The sequence below is a fragment of the Artemia sp. Qi Xiang Cuo genome, chromosome 8, assembly GCF_049724085.1.
Source record: "Artemia sp. Qi Xiang Cuo chromosome 8, ASM4972408v1, whole genome shotgun sequence".
In the NCBI taxonomy this organism is placed as follows: Eukaryota; Metazoa; Arthropoda; class Branchiopoda; order Anostraca; family Artemiidae; genus Artemia; species Artemia sp. Qi Xiang Cuo.
This window is the reverse complement of record NC_142801.1, coordinates 16,582,304-16,600,187: the sequence shown is the minus strand read 5'-3', so window position 1 is coordinate 16,600,187 and position 17,884 is coordinate 16,582,304. Positions and strand designations below refer to the sequence as shown.

Below are 17,884 nucleotides of genomic sequence, written 5' to 3'. Positions count from 1 at the left end.
AAAGCAACAAGTAAATAGAATTAATTCAAACAGAAAGTATCCTATGTATCACGGGTTCCACAACACCCCTAAATTTAAGTTGGAGATTATCTCTCCCATATCAGTACTCCTAGAATCTATAACATGAAAACAATGTCATCAAAATATTACGTTATTTTTCTAACCTACTTTTCAGCTTACCTTTGAGAGCTCTTAGTTTGAGATTAAGCTTACCTCAGCGAATTGTCAGTACCGTTGCTTTGAAGGGTGATTGGTATATTTAAACTCTCACAATAAGTGGCCATTAATATTGTGCGCATTTTAAAAGCCTTTAATGAAAGCAATTGACGCACTTAAACGTAAAGAATATATAATTCATAGGCAGAGCCGTCACTCACAGACACAACATAATTGCTTCCAGAACAGGCTTCCGGTGGAAGTAAAAGGTAAGAAGGCACTTGAGGAATTCTGTGCTTCTTTGTGATGTATTTGTTTGAACCAGTATTGTAGACATGGATTGATTGATTGATTTGGAAGTAATTATATGTTTGTGAGTGTTAAAAGAGAAACTTATTCGTGTGTTGATTGAGGTAAGTGTCGGTATATGGACCGAAGCATGATGAATCATAGAATATGAGTGTGGGATTCCTTGAAGTTCCTTATAAAATATATTGTCTTTAGAATGTTGATTAGTTGTTTAGCAGGGTGGGGTAGGGGAGGAGGAGTCAGAGAGTTTTTTTTCGAGTAAGTTTATTATTACATTAGTAGTTGAAGTGTCCCTTTTTTTGGGTCGTTCCAAACACGTTAATATGCTTCGGGACCTATTTTTATGTTGTTAGTATTATTTGCAATTTTTTTTAGTATTATATGGATATTTCAGTGATTGAAGTTTTGTTTTGCTAGTATTATATGGAGAGTTCTATGTTGTGTTTTTTTTACCCATTTGTTAATAAAAAATGTCTGCTCCAATTAATTTTTTTCCTTCCCTTGATTTTGACCTGAAAAAGTTGGTTTTTAGTAAATCCAAGAGAAGAATATCTCTCAAAATTTTGGTAGAATGTAATATTTTGATGTTATGACCTGGCGATACGCTAATGTTTTGCCCCCTTTTTTTTATTTATATCATCAGCCATCTTATCATGCTTCTAAAATAAGTGTAAGGAAATTCCTTGTTTATGGAAAGGTATAAATCTCGTTTTAAACTAAGATTTATTTGTATTTTACAGATGTAAACAAGATATAGCGTCAGTTGAATAAATATATCGAGAAGCTAATTTCAAGGAGGTATCAACAAAAAATCGATACAAAATGGAAGATGAATGGAGAAGTGATCTGTACCGACAGAGTATTGTAGCAAAGATGTGAGTAAATATCTTCTAAAGACATTTCTGTCTTCCAAGAAATATATAAAAATCATTAAATTTTTCAAATAATAGCTATATTTACATGTGAAATGTTCTAGGTGACTGTTAGACATTTTCTTTTTTATAAATGGTTCGTAGCATCATATGAGTAGTAATGTATCTATATATTTGAAATACACATGCACTTTCACAAGCCTGAGGCATGGATATGTGTGTAGTTTAACTAGTACATTGGGTTACCAGGGCCAGTCACCTATTACTACGAACGATACTTACCTTACCAGACGGGTTTTCTAATGTGACACTAATTTTTTTTTTGGAGGTCAAACAGAGAGAGAGTGACGGAAAAGTTAACTACTTTATGGTTCATCGGATTTAGATAAATTCTGTAATTGTAATTTTAGTTCTTTTTAATTAGAGACTAGATTACAGAGAGAGAGAATAGTTTATTTGATAGGATATTAGTAGAGAAAAAATGAGTGGTGCCTTTAAACTATTGGAGATGAATGATGGAACTGACAGCAGCAGCAGCAACGATATACGAGTACCCAATGTAGCTGTGGAAATAACCGCTGGCTGTAGACTATGCCTTGAATGGTAAATTATGTATGCTAGATACGTGATATCATTAAGCAAGTTTAAGCAGGAGGAGCAACTATGTTTTGCTGGAAAAGGGAATATTCTCCACATAAATAAACTTCGGTCAGCATTAGATGTCCTATCGAAATATATTGATGAGAACAAAATGCATCAGTGATTATTATTATTATTGTAATTATGTTCAATAAAAATGTTTCTAAATCAATGGTATTTCTTTCTATAGTAGACTAGCGTATATTTTCTAGAGTACAAAAAGAAATTCTGGTTAGTCTGAAGTTGGTTGTGAGTGAGTTAGGACTCTAAAAAATGGATTGATTTGAGAAAGAGCGAATCATGAGGAATCTAGCTCTTATGGAAAAAAGTTTGATTCTAGATGATGATTTTCTAGAGTTGTCTATTCAAAGGAAGATATTTTCTCGGGGAATGCTTGTTGATATAATGAAAACTGATTCTCCATCATTAGACTATTGTATGAAGCTTCTACGTTTTGGTCCAAATGTATTTACACAATTTATTGATATATTGATCAAGACACGGCAAAATTATATTGTGGATATGCTTTTAAACATTAGTTTTGAAATTTAGGACTTTTTTCATGAGAAAGATGGTGCTCAAGGTTGACTAATTCTTCTCTCTCTCTCTCTCTATCTCAGAAAATTATTGTTGTTGCCCAGTCAGATTAATTGCGACAGTGAGTGTTTCAATACAAAACGAAATGCTCTATACATATCCGTTTTGTAAGTAATCAACGCGAAGCTGGTTATCGTCAAATGAGCGTTGCACAATAATTGATGAGTATGATGAAGAGTTTAGATTAGGCAACCCCTGTAATGTGCATAAAGGATATGCTGTACAAATTAAAGGCGTTAATTCCTGTCTGCAAGAGGTGTGTGACTCTCATCCTAGAGACCACCTATGCTCCAATTGTCATTATGATAAATGTAATCAGTGGGAGAGTACATATCCCGGTATGATTGGAAAGAATCCTAACCGTGATTTTAGTTTATTGCTACGAGATTGGTATCGTCGTGGTTTTAGATTGTTCTGGGAGGAGGAACCGCTTATAATCATAACACCCATTGTCTTAACAACGATGACGTAGAAACCATATTCTTTTGTTGTTCAAACAGTTGAATCGTTGACCCCGGTTATCTTTTGAGATAAATTTAAAATCATGACGCGACCACTCATGCTCCAGGTAACTTCAATCCCGGTCTGGGTACCTTCCAATCATACCAGGGCATGTATACTCCCACTGCTTGCATTGTCCATCGGGGCAATAGGTGCATTGGTGATCGCTCTAATGGGCGATAAACTCCTCCTCAATGCAGAACTTACAACCTTTAATTTGTACAGCATATCCTCTATGCAATTTACACAGGTTGCATAATCTACACTTTTCATCATACTCATCAATCATTGTGAAATTCTCATATGATAATGAACAGCTGCCCAATGGGTACATACATAACGGACATGTATGGAAAATTTTGTCACGTGTTGAAACTCTCCCTACCACACTGAAGCTGAGCTATCAACAAAAATCATTTTATGAGGTAAAGATAGAGATAGGAGTAAATTATCATTGAACATCAACTTTCTCATGAAAAAGTATTAAATTTCAAAACTAAGGTTTAAAGGTATTTCCACCAGATCGCTTTAACGTTGTTGTGATCAAAAAATCAATAAATTGTACAAATACATTTCGATCAAGACAAAGAAGCTTTATACAATAGTTTAACGAGGAAGAATCAATCTTCATTGAATCAAAAAGCATTCCTCGAGAAACTATATCACTTTGAATAGACAACTCTAGAAAATCATCATCTAGAATCAAACGTTTTTCCATAAGAACTAGATTCCTCATGATTCGCTCTTTCTTGAATCTGTCCAGATTTTAGAGTCCTAACTCTCTCACAACCAACTTCAGACTAATCAGAATTTCTTTTTGTACTCTAGAAAATATACGCTAGTCTACTATAGAAAGAAAAAAATACCATTGATTTAGAAACATTTTTATTGAACATAATTACAATAATAATAATAATCACTGATGCATTTTATTCTCATCAATATATTTCGAAAGGACATTTAATGCTGATCGGAGTTTATTTATATGGAGAAAATTCACTTTTCCAGCAAAACACAGTTGCTCCTCCTGCTTACACTTGCTTAATGATGTCACTTATCCAGCATAAATAATTTTCCATTCAAGGTTTAGGCTACAACCAGCGGTTATTTCCATAGCTACACTTGGTGCTCGTATATTGTTGCTGCTGCTGCTGTCGGTTCCATCATTAATCTCCAATAATGTAAATGCACCACTCATTTTTTTCTCCACTAATATCCTCTCAAATAAGAATCATTTCAGAATCATTTATTAACATAAAAGCTTTCGTAGTCAGGGTTTAAATCCCGACTAAATCGCGCTATTATTTACAAAGTAAACAAAGACACAAAAAATTAATACACATGTCACTTATTAACTATTCTCTCTCTGAATTCAATTCTCTTACTAATATGAACTACAATGAAAATTACTCCTTATATCCGAATCCAACTACTAATCAAGTTAGTGTGACCGCCGCTCTCTCTATATGTTTGACCTCCAAAAAAAATGAGTGTCACATTAGAAAACCCGTCTGGTAAGGTAAGTATCGTTCGTAGTAATAGGTGACTGGCCCTGGTAACCCAATGTACCGGTTAAACTACACAGATATCCATGCCTCAGGCTTGTGAAAGTGCATGTGTATTTCAAATATATAGATACATTACTACTCATATGGATGGCCGCTTTCTACATGGGCATCTAAAGCCCTTCTGGCAACCCTTCAGAAGATCTAAAATACACCCTCAATATCAAATTGTATTTTCAATTGGGTAGCTTGGCAGCCCCTATGTGAGAGTTGATTGGCGTGAATGGCTGTTCACTATCACTATCCATCTACAAGGAGCTATCTCCACTTGTATCTCCGTTTGCCCAATACAAACACGCAAAAATATGCTACTACTATTATTACTAGAAGTGGTACTTCTGCTGCTACTGCTACTACAAATAATACTACATCTACTACTGCTGCTACAACTACTATTACTGTTACCACCACTACTAACACTAACACTGTTTTTTTGTTTTTTTTTTCTTTTCCCCAGGGGTAATCGTATTGACCCAGTGGTCCTAGAATATCGTAGGAGGGCTCATTGGAACGGAAATTAATATTTATAGTGCCCTTTTTAAGTGACAAAAAAAATGGAGGGCAGCTAGGCCCCCTCCCACGCTCATATTTTTCTCAAAGTAACCCACTTAAAATTTTGAGATAGCCATTTTGTTCAACATAGTCGAAAATCTAATAAATATGTCTTTTAGAATGACTCAATCCCCCACAGTTCCCAGGGGAAGGGCTGCAAGTTATGAACTTTGCCCATTGCTTACATATTGTATTGGTTAGTAGGAAGTATACAGACATTTTCAGGAAGGATTTTTTTTCTGGTGGGGGGGATGGAGGAGGAGGTTACTCGGTAGAATCTTTCCGTAGAGGATGTTTCTTTGGAGTAAGAGACATTTCTATGAAGGGGGTGCCGGATTTCCAAGCATTATTTAAAAAACGACCAAAAATTAAATTAAAAAAAACAAGTTTTTTCAACTGAAAGTAAGAAGCAACATTAGAACTTAAAACGAACAGAAATTATTACGTATATAAGGGGGTTCTACCCCAAGTCAATACCTCGCTCTTTACGGTACAGTTTTTTTTATTGCGTTCAAAAGAGCTATCTATTCTAATTAAACTGCCTTTGTGATTCAGGGGTTTGTGAATTAATTTTTTTTTTAACTTTTAAAGCAAAGAGTTTGTTATTTGCTAAGGGGACAACCCCCTAGTATACGTAATAATATATACGTAATAAAAAAAAAAACAATAAAAAAAAACAAGCGATACGGCTCAATAGTAATCGAAACTTTTAAAAACGGAATTTCGATATCAATAAATGTATCAAAAGAATGGGCTTATAATGCTGATTCTAAATATATAAATTTTTATTAAGTTTAGTATTACTCATCAAAGGCTACGAGCCTGAGAAAATTTACCTGATTTTTTAAAGAGGGGGAAAAATCCCCTACAAGTGAAAGAATTTTAATGAAAATCACACCGTCAGATTCAGCGTATCAGAAAACCCTATTACATAGGTTTTAAGCTCATATCTGCAAAAATCTGCAACTATGTATTTTTTTCCAGAAGAAAAATATACGAATATAGAAATTCGTTACGTAAGTTAATTTGTAAATTACGCCAGAAACAAATTTAGAGACAGCCATTTAGCAAACGAAAAGTAAAATTTTTATGCAAATTTTGTTTACTTATTCCATGACGGTGAGCCAAAATAAAAGCTGCATTAGTTAAAAAACGATCAGAAATTAAATAAAAAAACAAGTTTTTTAAACTTAAAGTAAGGAGCGACACTAAAACTTAAAACGAAAAGAAATTATTCATTATATGCAAGGGGCTTTCCCCTAATAAACGACTCGCTATTTACTATAAATTTTGACTCTTTATAAAAACTTTATTTTTTTAAACAATAAAAAACTTTAGCGTAAAGAGCGAGGCGTTGAGGAGGGGACAGCCCCTTTCATATACGGATTAATTTCTGTTCGTTTTAAGTTTTAATGTCGCTCCTTACTTTTGCTTTAAAAAACTTTTTTTTTATTTAATGCAAAAAAAAATCGATTTTGAACTCGAAAAAAGTTTAGCTAAAGCTGGTGGTCAGATAAATGCCCATAAGGACGGTGCAAAGGAAGAACTAATTATTGAGCTATATGGCTGCTATGTCGTTTTTTGAGAAAATGATATTAGAGACGACACGGAGTTCTACATGCAAGATCCTTTGGAGGTCCCCAAAGCCAGTTTATAACACGTGCAGATTTGTCGCGCCGGCTGCTAAAAATCAAACGCAAGTTGGAAGAACCGCTGAATAAAAAATTCGATGGGCCAACGAACTCACCCGTGAAAGGTGTTGCAGGTGCAAACAAGGAGATAGCGAATGTTTCCGAGGAAAGACCTTTCTCCTTTTTTCTGGCTAATCCACCTGAAGTATCGAATCTCACGGAAAAAAGACAGTTGATTGAGAAATGGGGCATTAGCAATACTGATGTTTGTATCAAGTCATCAGAAAGTCGGTAGCTGATCAAAGTTTCCGATCGGGTTTCTGCTGAAAACATAGCAGAAAACCTAAAAAGCGACACTGTGACAACGAAAGTGATTAGCTATGTATTCTTAACATATTAGCTATGTATTCTTAGCATAAATAATGAACAAAATTAGTAGTTTTTTTTTCATCGAGCATTACTGCATACAAAACTTCAAATACCGTATCACAAAATTCGTCAATTATCTGGGTAAAAACTTTGAATATAACTTTGAACTTAGAAGCATGATTTTTTCACAATACCCTTTGCCTATATCTGTTTTGTCACCTTTAAAACAGTTTAAATGGGCGATTTTGATTCCACGAGAGAAATTTTCCACAGGGGAAATTTTCCAGGCGTAAATTATCCACGGAAGAACTTTTAACAGGATCAACTTTCCAAGGAAGGGGGGGGGGAATTTTCGGGAAAAATTTCCACAGAAGTAGATTTCTATTTTGTTTTGAAACACGATTTGAAATTATTGTGGAAGGGGCAACTCCTTTCATGTACATAATAATTTCTGTTCGTTCTAGATTTTATTGTTGCTCCTTAACTTCAGTTGAAAAAACTTGTTTTTGTTTTAATTTAAACCTCTGATCTTTATTTAAACAATACTGGGAAATCTGGCTCTCTCCATGAAAAATTCCTGTACTTGTGTATTATACGCCACTCACTTAAGTTTACGATGTGTAAAACTTGAGAACAAACCGGTTTCTTCATTGCCTTAGAAAAAAATTTGGACTATATATTTGCACAATAGGGGGGGGGGGTTAAAGTATAGCTGGTCTGCATGCAAAATTTGTTTGGTACAATTCTGTTTACTATTCTTTGACAAACTTGTTTTGTGGAAAAAGTTGTTTATATTCATTTCCGTTCATTTTTTATTGACATAGTCTTTTTCATATAAGAAATATTTTATATCTTTTTAATTTTTTTCTCTTATACTCCATAGTTTTTACTTTGAAGATTATTTGACTTTATTTCTGCTCATTTTTGGTTTAACGAGGCTCTTTACTTTTCTTTAAAAAACTTATGTTTCCCATTTAAAAAATACTATCTGTAAGTAATTAAATAAAAAAAAACAGTTTTTCAACTGAAAGTAAGGAGCAACATCAAACCTTAAAACGAACTGAACTATTACATATATGAAAGGGGTTGCCTCCTCCTCAAGACCTCGCTCTCTACTTTAAAGTTCTCTCTCCATGAAAAAATCCGATAAATTTGTGTTATACGCCACTGACTCAAGATTACGATCTGTAAAATTTGAGAACAAACTGGTTTCTTCGTTACTTTAGAAACAAATTTGGGCTATATATTTGCACATTAGAGGGTGGGGGGGGGGGGGTAAGTATTCGCAATTATTCTGCATTTTATGAAGTAAGAATTATTTTCTATCTTCAAACTATCCAAATACTTTAGCCCCCCCCCCTTATAAGGAAATATATAGCCCAAATTACACATTTCCCATATATCATGTCACTAAACTCCTTCCCCTATGGAACTTAAAAAAATTAAACTCAAATAAAATTGAGTTTTATGGAACTTAAAAAAAATAAAAAACTCAAAGAAAATTGGAACTTAAAAAAATAAAACTCAAATAAAATAGATTTTTTCATGGCGGGGGGATTTCCATGATATAAATTTTTCATGGGGTAATTTTTCAGGCATAAATTATCCATGGAAGAACTTTTAACAGGAGCAACTTTCCACGGAGGGTGGGGGGGAATTCTCGGGAAAAAATTCCACAGAAGGATATTTCTATTTTGTTTTGAAAAACGTTTTGAAATTATTAAACAGTTCGTGGTATTGAACTGTAAGTAAGGAGCGACCCGGCTCAATGGTAACCAAAACTCTAAAAAAAGGAATTTTAATACCAATAGATACATAAAAAGAATCAGATTTTAGTTTTGATTCCAAATATATAAGATTCATCAAGTTTACTCTTACCCATCTTACCCAGAAGTTACGCGCCTGAGAAAATTTGGCTGATTTTAGAAAGAAGGGGGAAAGACCCCATAAAATTTATAGAACCTCAATGAAAATCACACCATCATATTCAGCGTATCAGAGAACCCTACTGTAGAGGTTTCAAGCACCTATCTACAAAAATGTGGAACTTTTCATTTTTTGCCAGAAGAAAGATCACGGATGGTTGTTTATTTTTATTTTTTTTTTTATTTTTTTTTCCAGGGGTGAGCGTATGGACCCAGTGGTCCTATAATATCGTGGGAGGGCTCATTGAGCGTGGGAGGCCCCCTCCCACGCTAATTTTTTTCCCAAAGTGACCCGATCAAAATTTTGAGATGGCCATTTTGTTCAGCATGGTCGAAAATATGATAAATATGTCTTTTAGGATGACTTAATCCCGCGAAGTCCCCGGGGGGTGGGCTGAAAGTTATGAACTTTACCCAATGTTAACATATAGTACTGGTTATTGGGAAGTATACAGACGTTTTCAGGGGAGATTTTTTCTGGTAGGTGGGGGGGGGAGGTCGGGGGTTATATAGGAGGATCTTTCCATGAAGGAAATTTTCATGGGGGAAGAGACATTGCTTTGAAGGGGGCGTCGGATTTTGCAGCATTATTAAAGAAAAAGATCAGAAATTAAATTTAAAAAAACAAGTTTTTCAACTGAAATTAAGTAGCAACATCAAAACTTAAAACGAACAGAGATTATTACGTTTATGATTGGGTTCGCCACCTAATCAATTCCTCACCCTTTACGTTAAAGTTTTTTTTTAGTACTTTCATAAGAGCTATTTATTCTAATTAACGGCCTTTGTGATTAAGGGGTCATTTTTAAAGAATTGGAACGAAATTCAAACTTTAGCTTAAAGAGTAAGGTATTGACTAAGGAGCGAACCCCCTAATATACGTATTAAAAATCAATGAATATAGAAGTTCGTTACGTAAGTTAATTCGTAAGTTACGTATATTTATTACTAATAAAAACGTTCGGAAATAAAATTAAACAACTTTCGAGAAGTTTCGCGAAAGCCATTTAACCAAAAAACAGTAAAATTAATATGCAAATTTTGTTTTAATTATTAATGTACGGTGAGCCTGGCTCACTGAGCCAAAATCAAAACCTGTATTAATTCAAAAACGTTCAAAAATTAAATTTAAAAAACACGTTTTTTTAACTGAAAGTAAGGAACGACGTTAAAACTTAAAACGAACAGAAATTATTCCGTATATGAAAGGGGCTGTGCCCTCCTCAACGCCTCGCTCTTTACGCTAAAGTTTGACTTTCTCACAACTCTATTTTTTTAAACAATAAAAAAATTTAGCGTAAAGAGCGAGGTGTTGAGGAGGGGACAGCCCCTTTCATATACGGAACAGTTTCTGTGAATTTTAAGTTTTAACGTCGTTCCTTACTTTCAGTTAAAAAAAAAACTTGTTTTTTTATTTAATTGTGGAAGGGGCAACTCCTTTCATATACATATTAATTTATGTTCGTTTCAAGTTTTGATGTTGCTCCTTACTTTCAGTTGAAAATTTTTTTTTTATTTAGTTTCTGATCTTTTTTAAATAATACCGGGAAATCCGGCTCTCTCTCCATGAAACATTCAGGTACTTGTGTATTATACACCACTTACTTAAGTTCACGATATGTAAGACTCCAGAACAAACCGGTTTCTTCGTTACCGTAGAAAATAATTTGGACTATATATTTGCACATTAGGGGGGGGGGGTAAATTATAGCTGGTCTGCATGCAAAATGTATTTGGCACAATTATTCTGCATATTAGATAGATAGATAAATCAGTGAAATTTAAAGCCAAATATACGGCCATGAACACAGTAAAACAACATAAATGATAGGCACAAATAACATAAACTTTGATCAGCAATCATCATAAAACACTTAAATGAAACACTACGTTAACCAAATTATAGTACTTAATACTTTAAAAAACGGTAATTAAAAAAAAAACACTTAACACTTGGGAAAGACACTTAAATTAAACATTACATTTACTTTAAACTGGGATTTTTTTTTTTAGTTACCAAAATTTCCAGATACCCCGCTATTCTTCTGTAATTTTTAGTGGCCATATACCTAGAAATAATTTTCTTTTGACTTCAAACTGTCCAAATAGTTTACTCCCCCCCCCCGTGGAAATTAAGGCTTTCTAAATTTAAGAATTGTATTATTTTAATTTACGTAGAGGGTAGGAGTTTTGGTACTTGTGTATTATGGGCAACTCACTCAAGTTTACGCTGTGTAAAACTCGAGAACAAAATCGGTTTCTTTGTTAGTTTTTTTTTTTCAGCTTAGCGCGAGACAAGGCAAAGACAAGTGACAGAATATATTGGAAATATACAATTTGGGCTTCATAATTGCACATAGGGGGAGGGGGGGGGGTTGTAAAGTATTCAGATGGTTTGAAGTCAGAAAACAATTCTTTCTAGGTATATGGCCACTAAAAAACACAAAACAATAACGAGGCATCAGGAAATTTTGTTAACTAAAAAGAAAAGAAAAAAAAAATCCCAGTATAAAGTAAATGTAACGTTTCATTTAAGCGTTTTTTCCAAGTGTTAAATATCTTTTTTTCAATGACCGTTTTCCAAGTATTAAGTACTATTATTAGGTTAATGTAGTGTTTCATTTAAGTGTTTTATGATGATCTCTGATCAAAATTTATGTTATTTGTGCCTTTCATTTATGTTATTTTACTGTGTTCATGGCCGTATATTTGGCTTTAAAAACCACTCATTTATCTATCTATCTAATATGCAGAATGTTTATACCAAACACATTTTGCATGCAAACCCACTATATTTTCCCCCTCCCCCTAATGTCCAAATCCATAGCCCAAATTTATTTCTAAAGTAACAAAAAACTAACGAAAAAATCGGTGTGTTCTCGAATTTTACACTGCGTAAACTTGAGTAAGTGGCGCATAATACACAAGTACCAAAATTTCTTCCCCCAACGGAAATTAAAAAAATAAAATTTGAATAAAATCCTTAAATAGCCTATGGAAAGCCTCATTTTCCACGGGGGGGGGGTATTTTCCGCGGGAGGGTGTTTTCGGGAGGGCATTTTCCGCGGGGAGGGGGTATTTTCCGCGGGTATATTCCGCAGGAGATATTTTCTGGGGGTATTATTCAGGGGGGGGGGGTAATCACCGAGGGGGTAAACACCGGCCACCTAATATTGCAACAGATGCACTATTATTTCAATAACAAGATGTAAAACATTATCTCTTCTAGCCAGACGATGTCTTAGAAACGTTAAAATCAAATGTCTGCATTGAAAATGCCATATAGGTACACCATGTGACAAGTAACATCCTGAGAAGCTGGCAGTATAGATACAACATGCAGGGAGAGCTAGAGGCTCCCTGGAAATCTTCCTGGACTGATATGAGTATATGTACTTATCCTTAAAAAAAAAAAAACTACCTGTGACCTTGTGGCAGCAAAGGGGAAGAGACCAAGCTTCGCAATCAAAGGTTTTATAGGTTCATTTCGCGCACCGCAATGAAGTTTTGTAATTACGAATATATTGCATTAATAAAATTTTAATAAAATAGATATTTAATAAGAATATCTAATCAATTAGAAAATAAATAAATCATTTTGCATCAGTTTTGAAAAGTTATGAAATTCATTCAATTTATTATGAATATTTGTAACCTGGGCTCCCTCATATTTGCATCACTCTTAATTGACATTTATGACTAAAAACATTGGTTAATAAACAAATTATGAGCAGTTCTATTCTTCACTTAGAAGGAAGTAGTGTAGAAACTTCAAAATTTACTATATCGATTTGAAATTGAAAGCTGTAGTGCCCTTTTTAAGGGGCAAAAGTGATTGGTATGTAACCAGCTTTCCTGCCACGCTCATCAATTCCCCAAACACATCAAGTCAAAACTTTGGGATGACCATTTTGTTCTACATATTTTAAAGTTCTAGTAGCTGAATCTTTGGGGATCTCAACCCTTTGCCACAGTTCTCAAAGTTAGAGTTATAAGTTTTACAATACTCCCTTGTTTACATTAGTTTGTGTTGTTGATTAAGGTGGGCATGTTTGACCTTTACTGCTAAAATATACGAAGGATATTCAGGTGAGTTTTTCACAGAATGTTGAATGGAGTATTGACCTAATTAAAACACGATATGTGTATACGGGTTGTTAAAAGGTCGTAATTCATGAATGACTGAGTATATTAATTTGGAACTTTCACAAATAACAAAGGAGATGATCAGTTGATCAGAAGGACAACATCTACATTCTATTACTATTAACACTACTACTAATACTACTACTACTACCACTACTACAAATACAAATACTACTACCACTGAAACTAATGCTTCTATGGCGAGCGATGACAAGGCTGAGGATATTGAAATGAAAATCTGGGTAACTTTAACGAGTTAATTGAACTAAATCAGAGCATACTGTATGAGAGACAGAGAAGAATTTATTTGAAAAATCATAATAAACAAAAAATTATTGCTAACTCCCTAAAAACAAAGCTCGTCCGTGGGGGAGGTAGAGAAAACAAAATCCTTAAGATAAAAAGAACACTTGGTCACCTGTACCATTAATACCATCACACTAAACAATATATATAAGAAACCTCATCACTTTAATTTTCCTCCACGAACCTCATATCATCATAACCTCCACAATAAATAAATAAACCAATCAAAATTTATATTCTACTAAAAGCTTCTCCTAATTGCATGATTTTGTAGAATTCTTATTGGTTAAGAATAAATGGAAAACTAGAGATCAAAATGCTTGAACAATAAAGTATACTTGGATTTATGAGGGGAAAATAAAGATTCCGGAAGATAGATTTTGAAAAAAAAATTGGAGTTTCTCAATTATACCTAGCTTTCTTGCCAGAATTTTACTAGTTAAAGTTACATGTTGATTAAAAGAGGAAGTTTCATCAACTTCAATCTCAAGGTGTTTTAATGATACAGTCCGTTTTATAGCTCCATTATGTGAATGTGTGCATACAGATTGGTGAAAGGTTAATGTAATCAATGTGTTTAGAGTAATCAATGAAAGTTCTCCATTTCTTGGGACCGTGTTTCATATTGAATTTTTTCATTAATTAAGAAAAATTAAAATTGAAGCGGGAAACGGCTAAAAGCCATTTACCCCAATTCAATAAAAAGAGATGGGTGTTCCAGGAACCAAATATTGTTTTGTTTCAACCTCAATCCTAAAATCTCGGATGAATCTTATGGAAGTCTAATGGGGGGGGGGGGTTTCAATAAAAGATTTATGACTTTAAGATATCACTTTGGAATTTTTCATAACAAAACAAAGTTTTACACTGTAGCTTTTTGCTATCGAGGTGTCACTTAGTTTCCAGAAGGCTTATAATTTATTTCTGTGAAAGTTGTTAACGGACAATACGATTTAATTACATTGAGATACAAAGTTCTAAACTTAGTTTTCAGAACAATGCGATTAGATTATACAAAGATATTTGTATCTCGAGTGACTATTTTTTTGTATAATAAATTCTACCATCTCTTGATAGTTTGGTATTTCAAGCTCTTAAGATTTAAATTACATTGTTAGTCGCCTGTCATATAAGATTTGGTCAAACTGATATTTATTGCATACATTGGCGACACAAAGGTGGATTTATTTATTAGATTTTCTGTGGAAAAGATTCTTACAATGTATGTTTGAATTAGCTACATTTGTTTCACTATGTTATTGAACGCTTGAGTCTTGCTCGATCTGTAGGTTACTTGAATTTTTCAGGTTCATATTTTGGGTGATTTTATTTTTACTTGGATAACTTTAATTTGACAATTTTGATGTTTTATGAAAATTGATCCCATTACAGAAGGCTAAAGTCTCACACCAAATAGTTTAGTTCTGAATAAGGGAAGTTTTGGCTCATTGTTTGCGGGCTCATAAGCGCATTCATTGCTGTTGTCATCACTGCGGTGAGACAATGGACCAACATCATTTAAAAGATTTTTTATTGTAGATCTGGGACATGGTGCACGTAAAAGAAAGCCCATAAGAAGCAGAGCACCTACCTGAAGTGAAATATGGACGCCAAATCTCTTTCCAATTTTTTACATTAAAACCTTGCACAAAGCAAGGGGATAAGTAACAGTCACCGCTCTGATTTTCACGCTTCAAACCATAGAATTTTTCTTACCTTAATTTGATTGATTATCTGAAATGATTTTTTCTTACCTATAAACTATATTCTCACTCCTACAATGCACACAGAAACCCTCGGTGAGGAGCCTAATGTTTATTTTGAACCCCCAATATCATACACTAATGCGCAAAGTAATGGTTTTTTTTTTTTTTTTTTTTTTTTTTTTTTTTTTTTTACAAAATATGAGATATTTTTCGGTTGCTTTAAAACAGCCAAGTCACACAAATATAGAGGCTAGAGGCTACAGCCTCTAGAGGCTACTTGAAAAAAAGATATAATCAAAAAAGAGAGACAGTTGCCAAATACCTTTTTTTTCAGAAACGCTGTCTTATGTTGAGAGCAGAAAAGTATTAAACAGTAGGCTGTCCTAACTCTGTGAACCAACTGATTTTACTCAGCCAAACAGTGTGATTTATTTTGCTGCTGTTATTTTGAAATAACACTGAAATGAAATATAAAGATTTATTATACAGCAGTTTTTATGTGAAATCTGAAAAAAAAACCTTACAATTAATGCTTTACTTTGTGATTTGTGGGTAAATAAAGACCGATAGAATATTTTTTTTACAGCTTTTCATGCAATTAGCATAAAAAGATATCCTAGTTACTTAAAAGTTTTGAAATCATTTTTTTACAAAACAATATAATGTGTGTTTTTTTTCAGCGATGAATCTATAAAATTCTTAATAAATTCTGGAAAACAGTGGAAATGGAAAGCTGTTGAAATGGAAAAAAGCTTTAATCAGAACGCAAAAACTAAAGAAACCTACAATAGACTTGTAGCTGATTTTATTGATTATGGAGTTTTTATCTCGGGTAAGTTATGATTATAGTCAATTGTTTTAGAATCGTATTCATCAGAAATTATGTTGAATATAAAAGTTGAATCCATTTTTCATAGTGGAGAGATGAGGTATTGGTTTGCAAACACAAAAGAGAAACTTAACTGCTAGCAAAGCTAGAGATGCAGGATCCCTGGGAGATATATTCTCCCATTACCAGTCAGTGCCTATGTCCTCTAAACTTTTCTTTACAATAACATTTCCTGTTCCTTCCTACTTTACTTTACATTCGGCGGAAAACAAACGATGAACTGTCCTGCCTGGCACCAAAGGATCTTGGGATGACTTCCAACGACCCCTTGGACCTGTCGGCTGCAGCTTCTCCGGCGATCTTCAGCCAGTCTTTGTCCCATCTCCTGAATCCTCCCCATGGTTCCAGATCCTCCTTGAATTTTTACTACATGTTCTTTTTTTGTCCTCCTGGTTTACGTTTCCAGGAGCGGGCTGGTTCGCAGACCAGGACGTCTCGACATATCGTGCCTTCACGACGGCACAATGTGTGGCCGAGGAGCTTCAGGCGAGGTCTTTTAATGATAAGTGATAGCACTTCTCATTGGCCAAAGTCACTCCTTACTTCACGATTGGAAATCCTTTCCCGTCCCTTAATGCGGAGGATATAACGAAGGCAGCGGTGGTCGAACACGTCCAAAGTTCTCGCGTCTTCAGCCTTGATCAGCCATGTCTCGCAAGCAAAAAGTAGTACTGCTCGGAGAGTTGTAACATAGATTCTGACTTTTGTTTTGGCTGAGATGTTCCGTCTGGTCCATAGTGCTTTTTTCAGACTAGTAAAGACTCCCCAGGCTTTTGCTATGCGGGCAGAGACATCCCTTTCAGCTCTGCCATCCCTTTCTGGTGTTATGATAGACTTAAGATACTCGAATTCCTTCCCTGCATTGTAATTGACACTTATCCCCTCACCCTTATCAATGAGCTACATATCCAAGTTTAACATTCAGTTTGCATCAGCGTTGGTTCTATATTTGATTGTTCAATGGGATGAGACCAAGAGGAAGCTCAACTATGTTTCACAAAGATTTTTACCCAGTTTCTCTATTTATCAATAATTTTTGCGGCCCTTTTGTGGTATTTTGTAGCCCTTTTGTGGTATTAATAAAAGAAAAACTTTCCCAAAAATAAGTTTTTCAAAGAAAATTAAATGTAATTTTAAACTTAAGCTCAGCAGATACAAATACCTGTTAAAATTAAAACTAAAAACGACCAGAAATTACTATTAAAGAATAAATGAAACCCAAAACGAACAGAAATTGAATAAAGATTCATAGGAAAAAACAAACAACAAGTAATAATATAAATGAATAAATAGATCTTAAAGCGAGTAATGCTTAGATTGAATATTAAAATCAAGCTTAAAACGGAAAAAAAAATATTTAGCTATTGAAGTATGAATGAAACTTAAAACGAACAGAAATTAAATAAACAATCGATGCAAACAAACATACAATAGATATTAGTGTAAATGAATAAATAAATCTGAAAACGAGTGAAACTTGAATTAAATATGCAAATCAAGCTTGAAACGAACAAAAATCCTTACAAACAAGAGTTTGAGTATCGCCTCCTTCTCTCAATGTAAAGGTATAAAACCTACTGCGTAATTGGCGCTTTACTGAAAACCAATTTTATTACAAATATTTTCTTTTGTACTTAATATTGCAGATAAACATTAAAATTATAATAAAATTTTGAACTGATGAGTTTTCAGCAATTAATATCATTATACATCAAATATTC

General features: G+C 33.9%; 1 protein-coding gene across 1 annotated transcript in view; it reads left to right on the top strand.

Moving 5' to 3' along the window:
• Positions 1–366: 366 nt before the first annotated feature.
• The window catches only part of LOC148949197 (uncharacterized), a 285,927-nt gene continuing 268,409 nt past the window's right edge, over positions 367–17,884 (top strand). Inside the window, exons 1-3 of the mRNA XM_089093243.1 lie at positions 367–425; positions 1,206–1,340; positions 15,955–16,106. Coding sequence (XP_088949369.1) covers positions 1,288–1,340; positions 15,955–16,106 — 205 coding nt within the window. The 5' untranslated portion in view covers positions 367–425; positions 1,206–1,287. The remainder of the gene's footprint in view (positions 426–1,205; positions 1,341–15,954; positions 16,107–17,884) is intronic.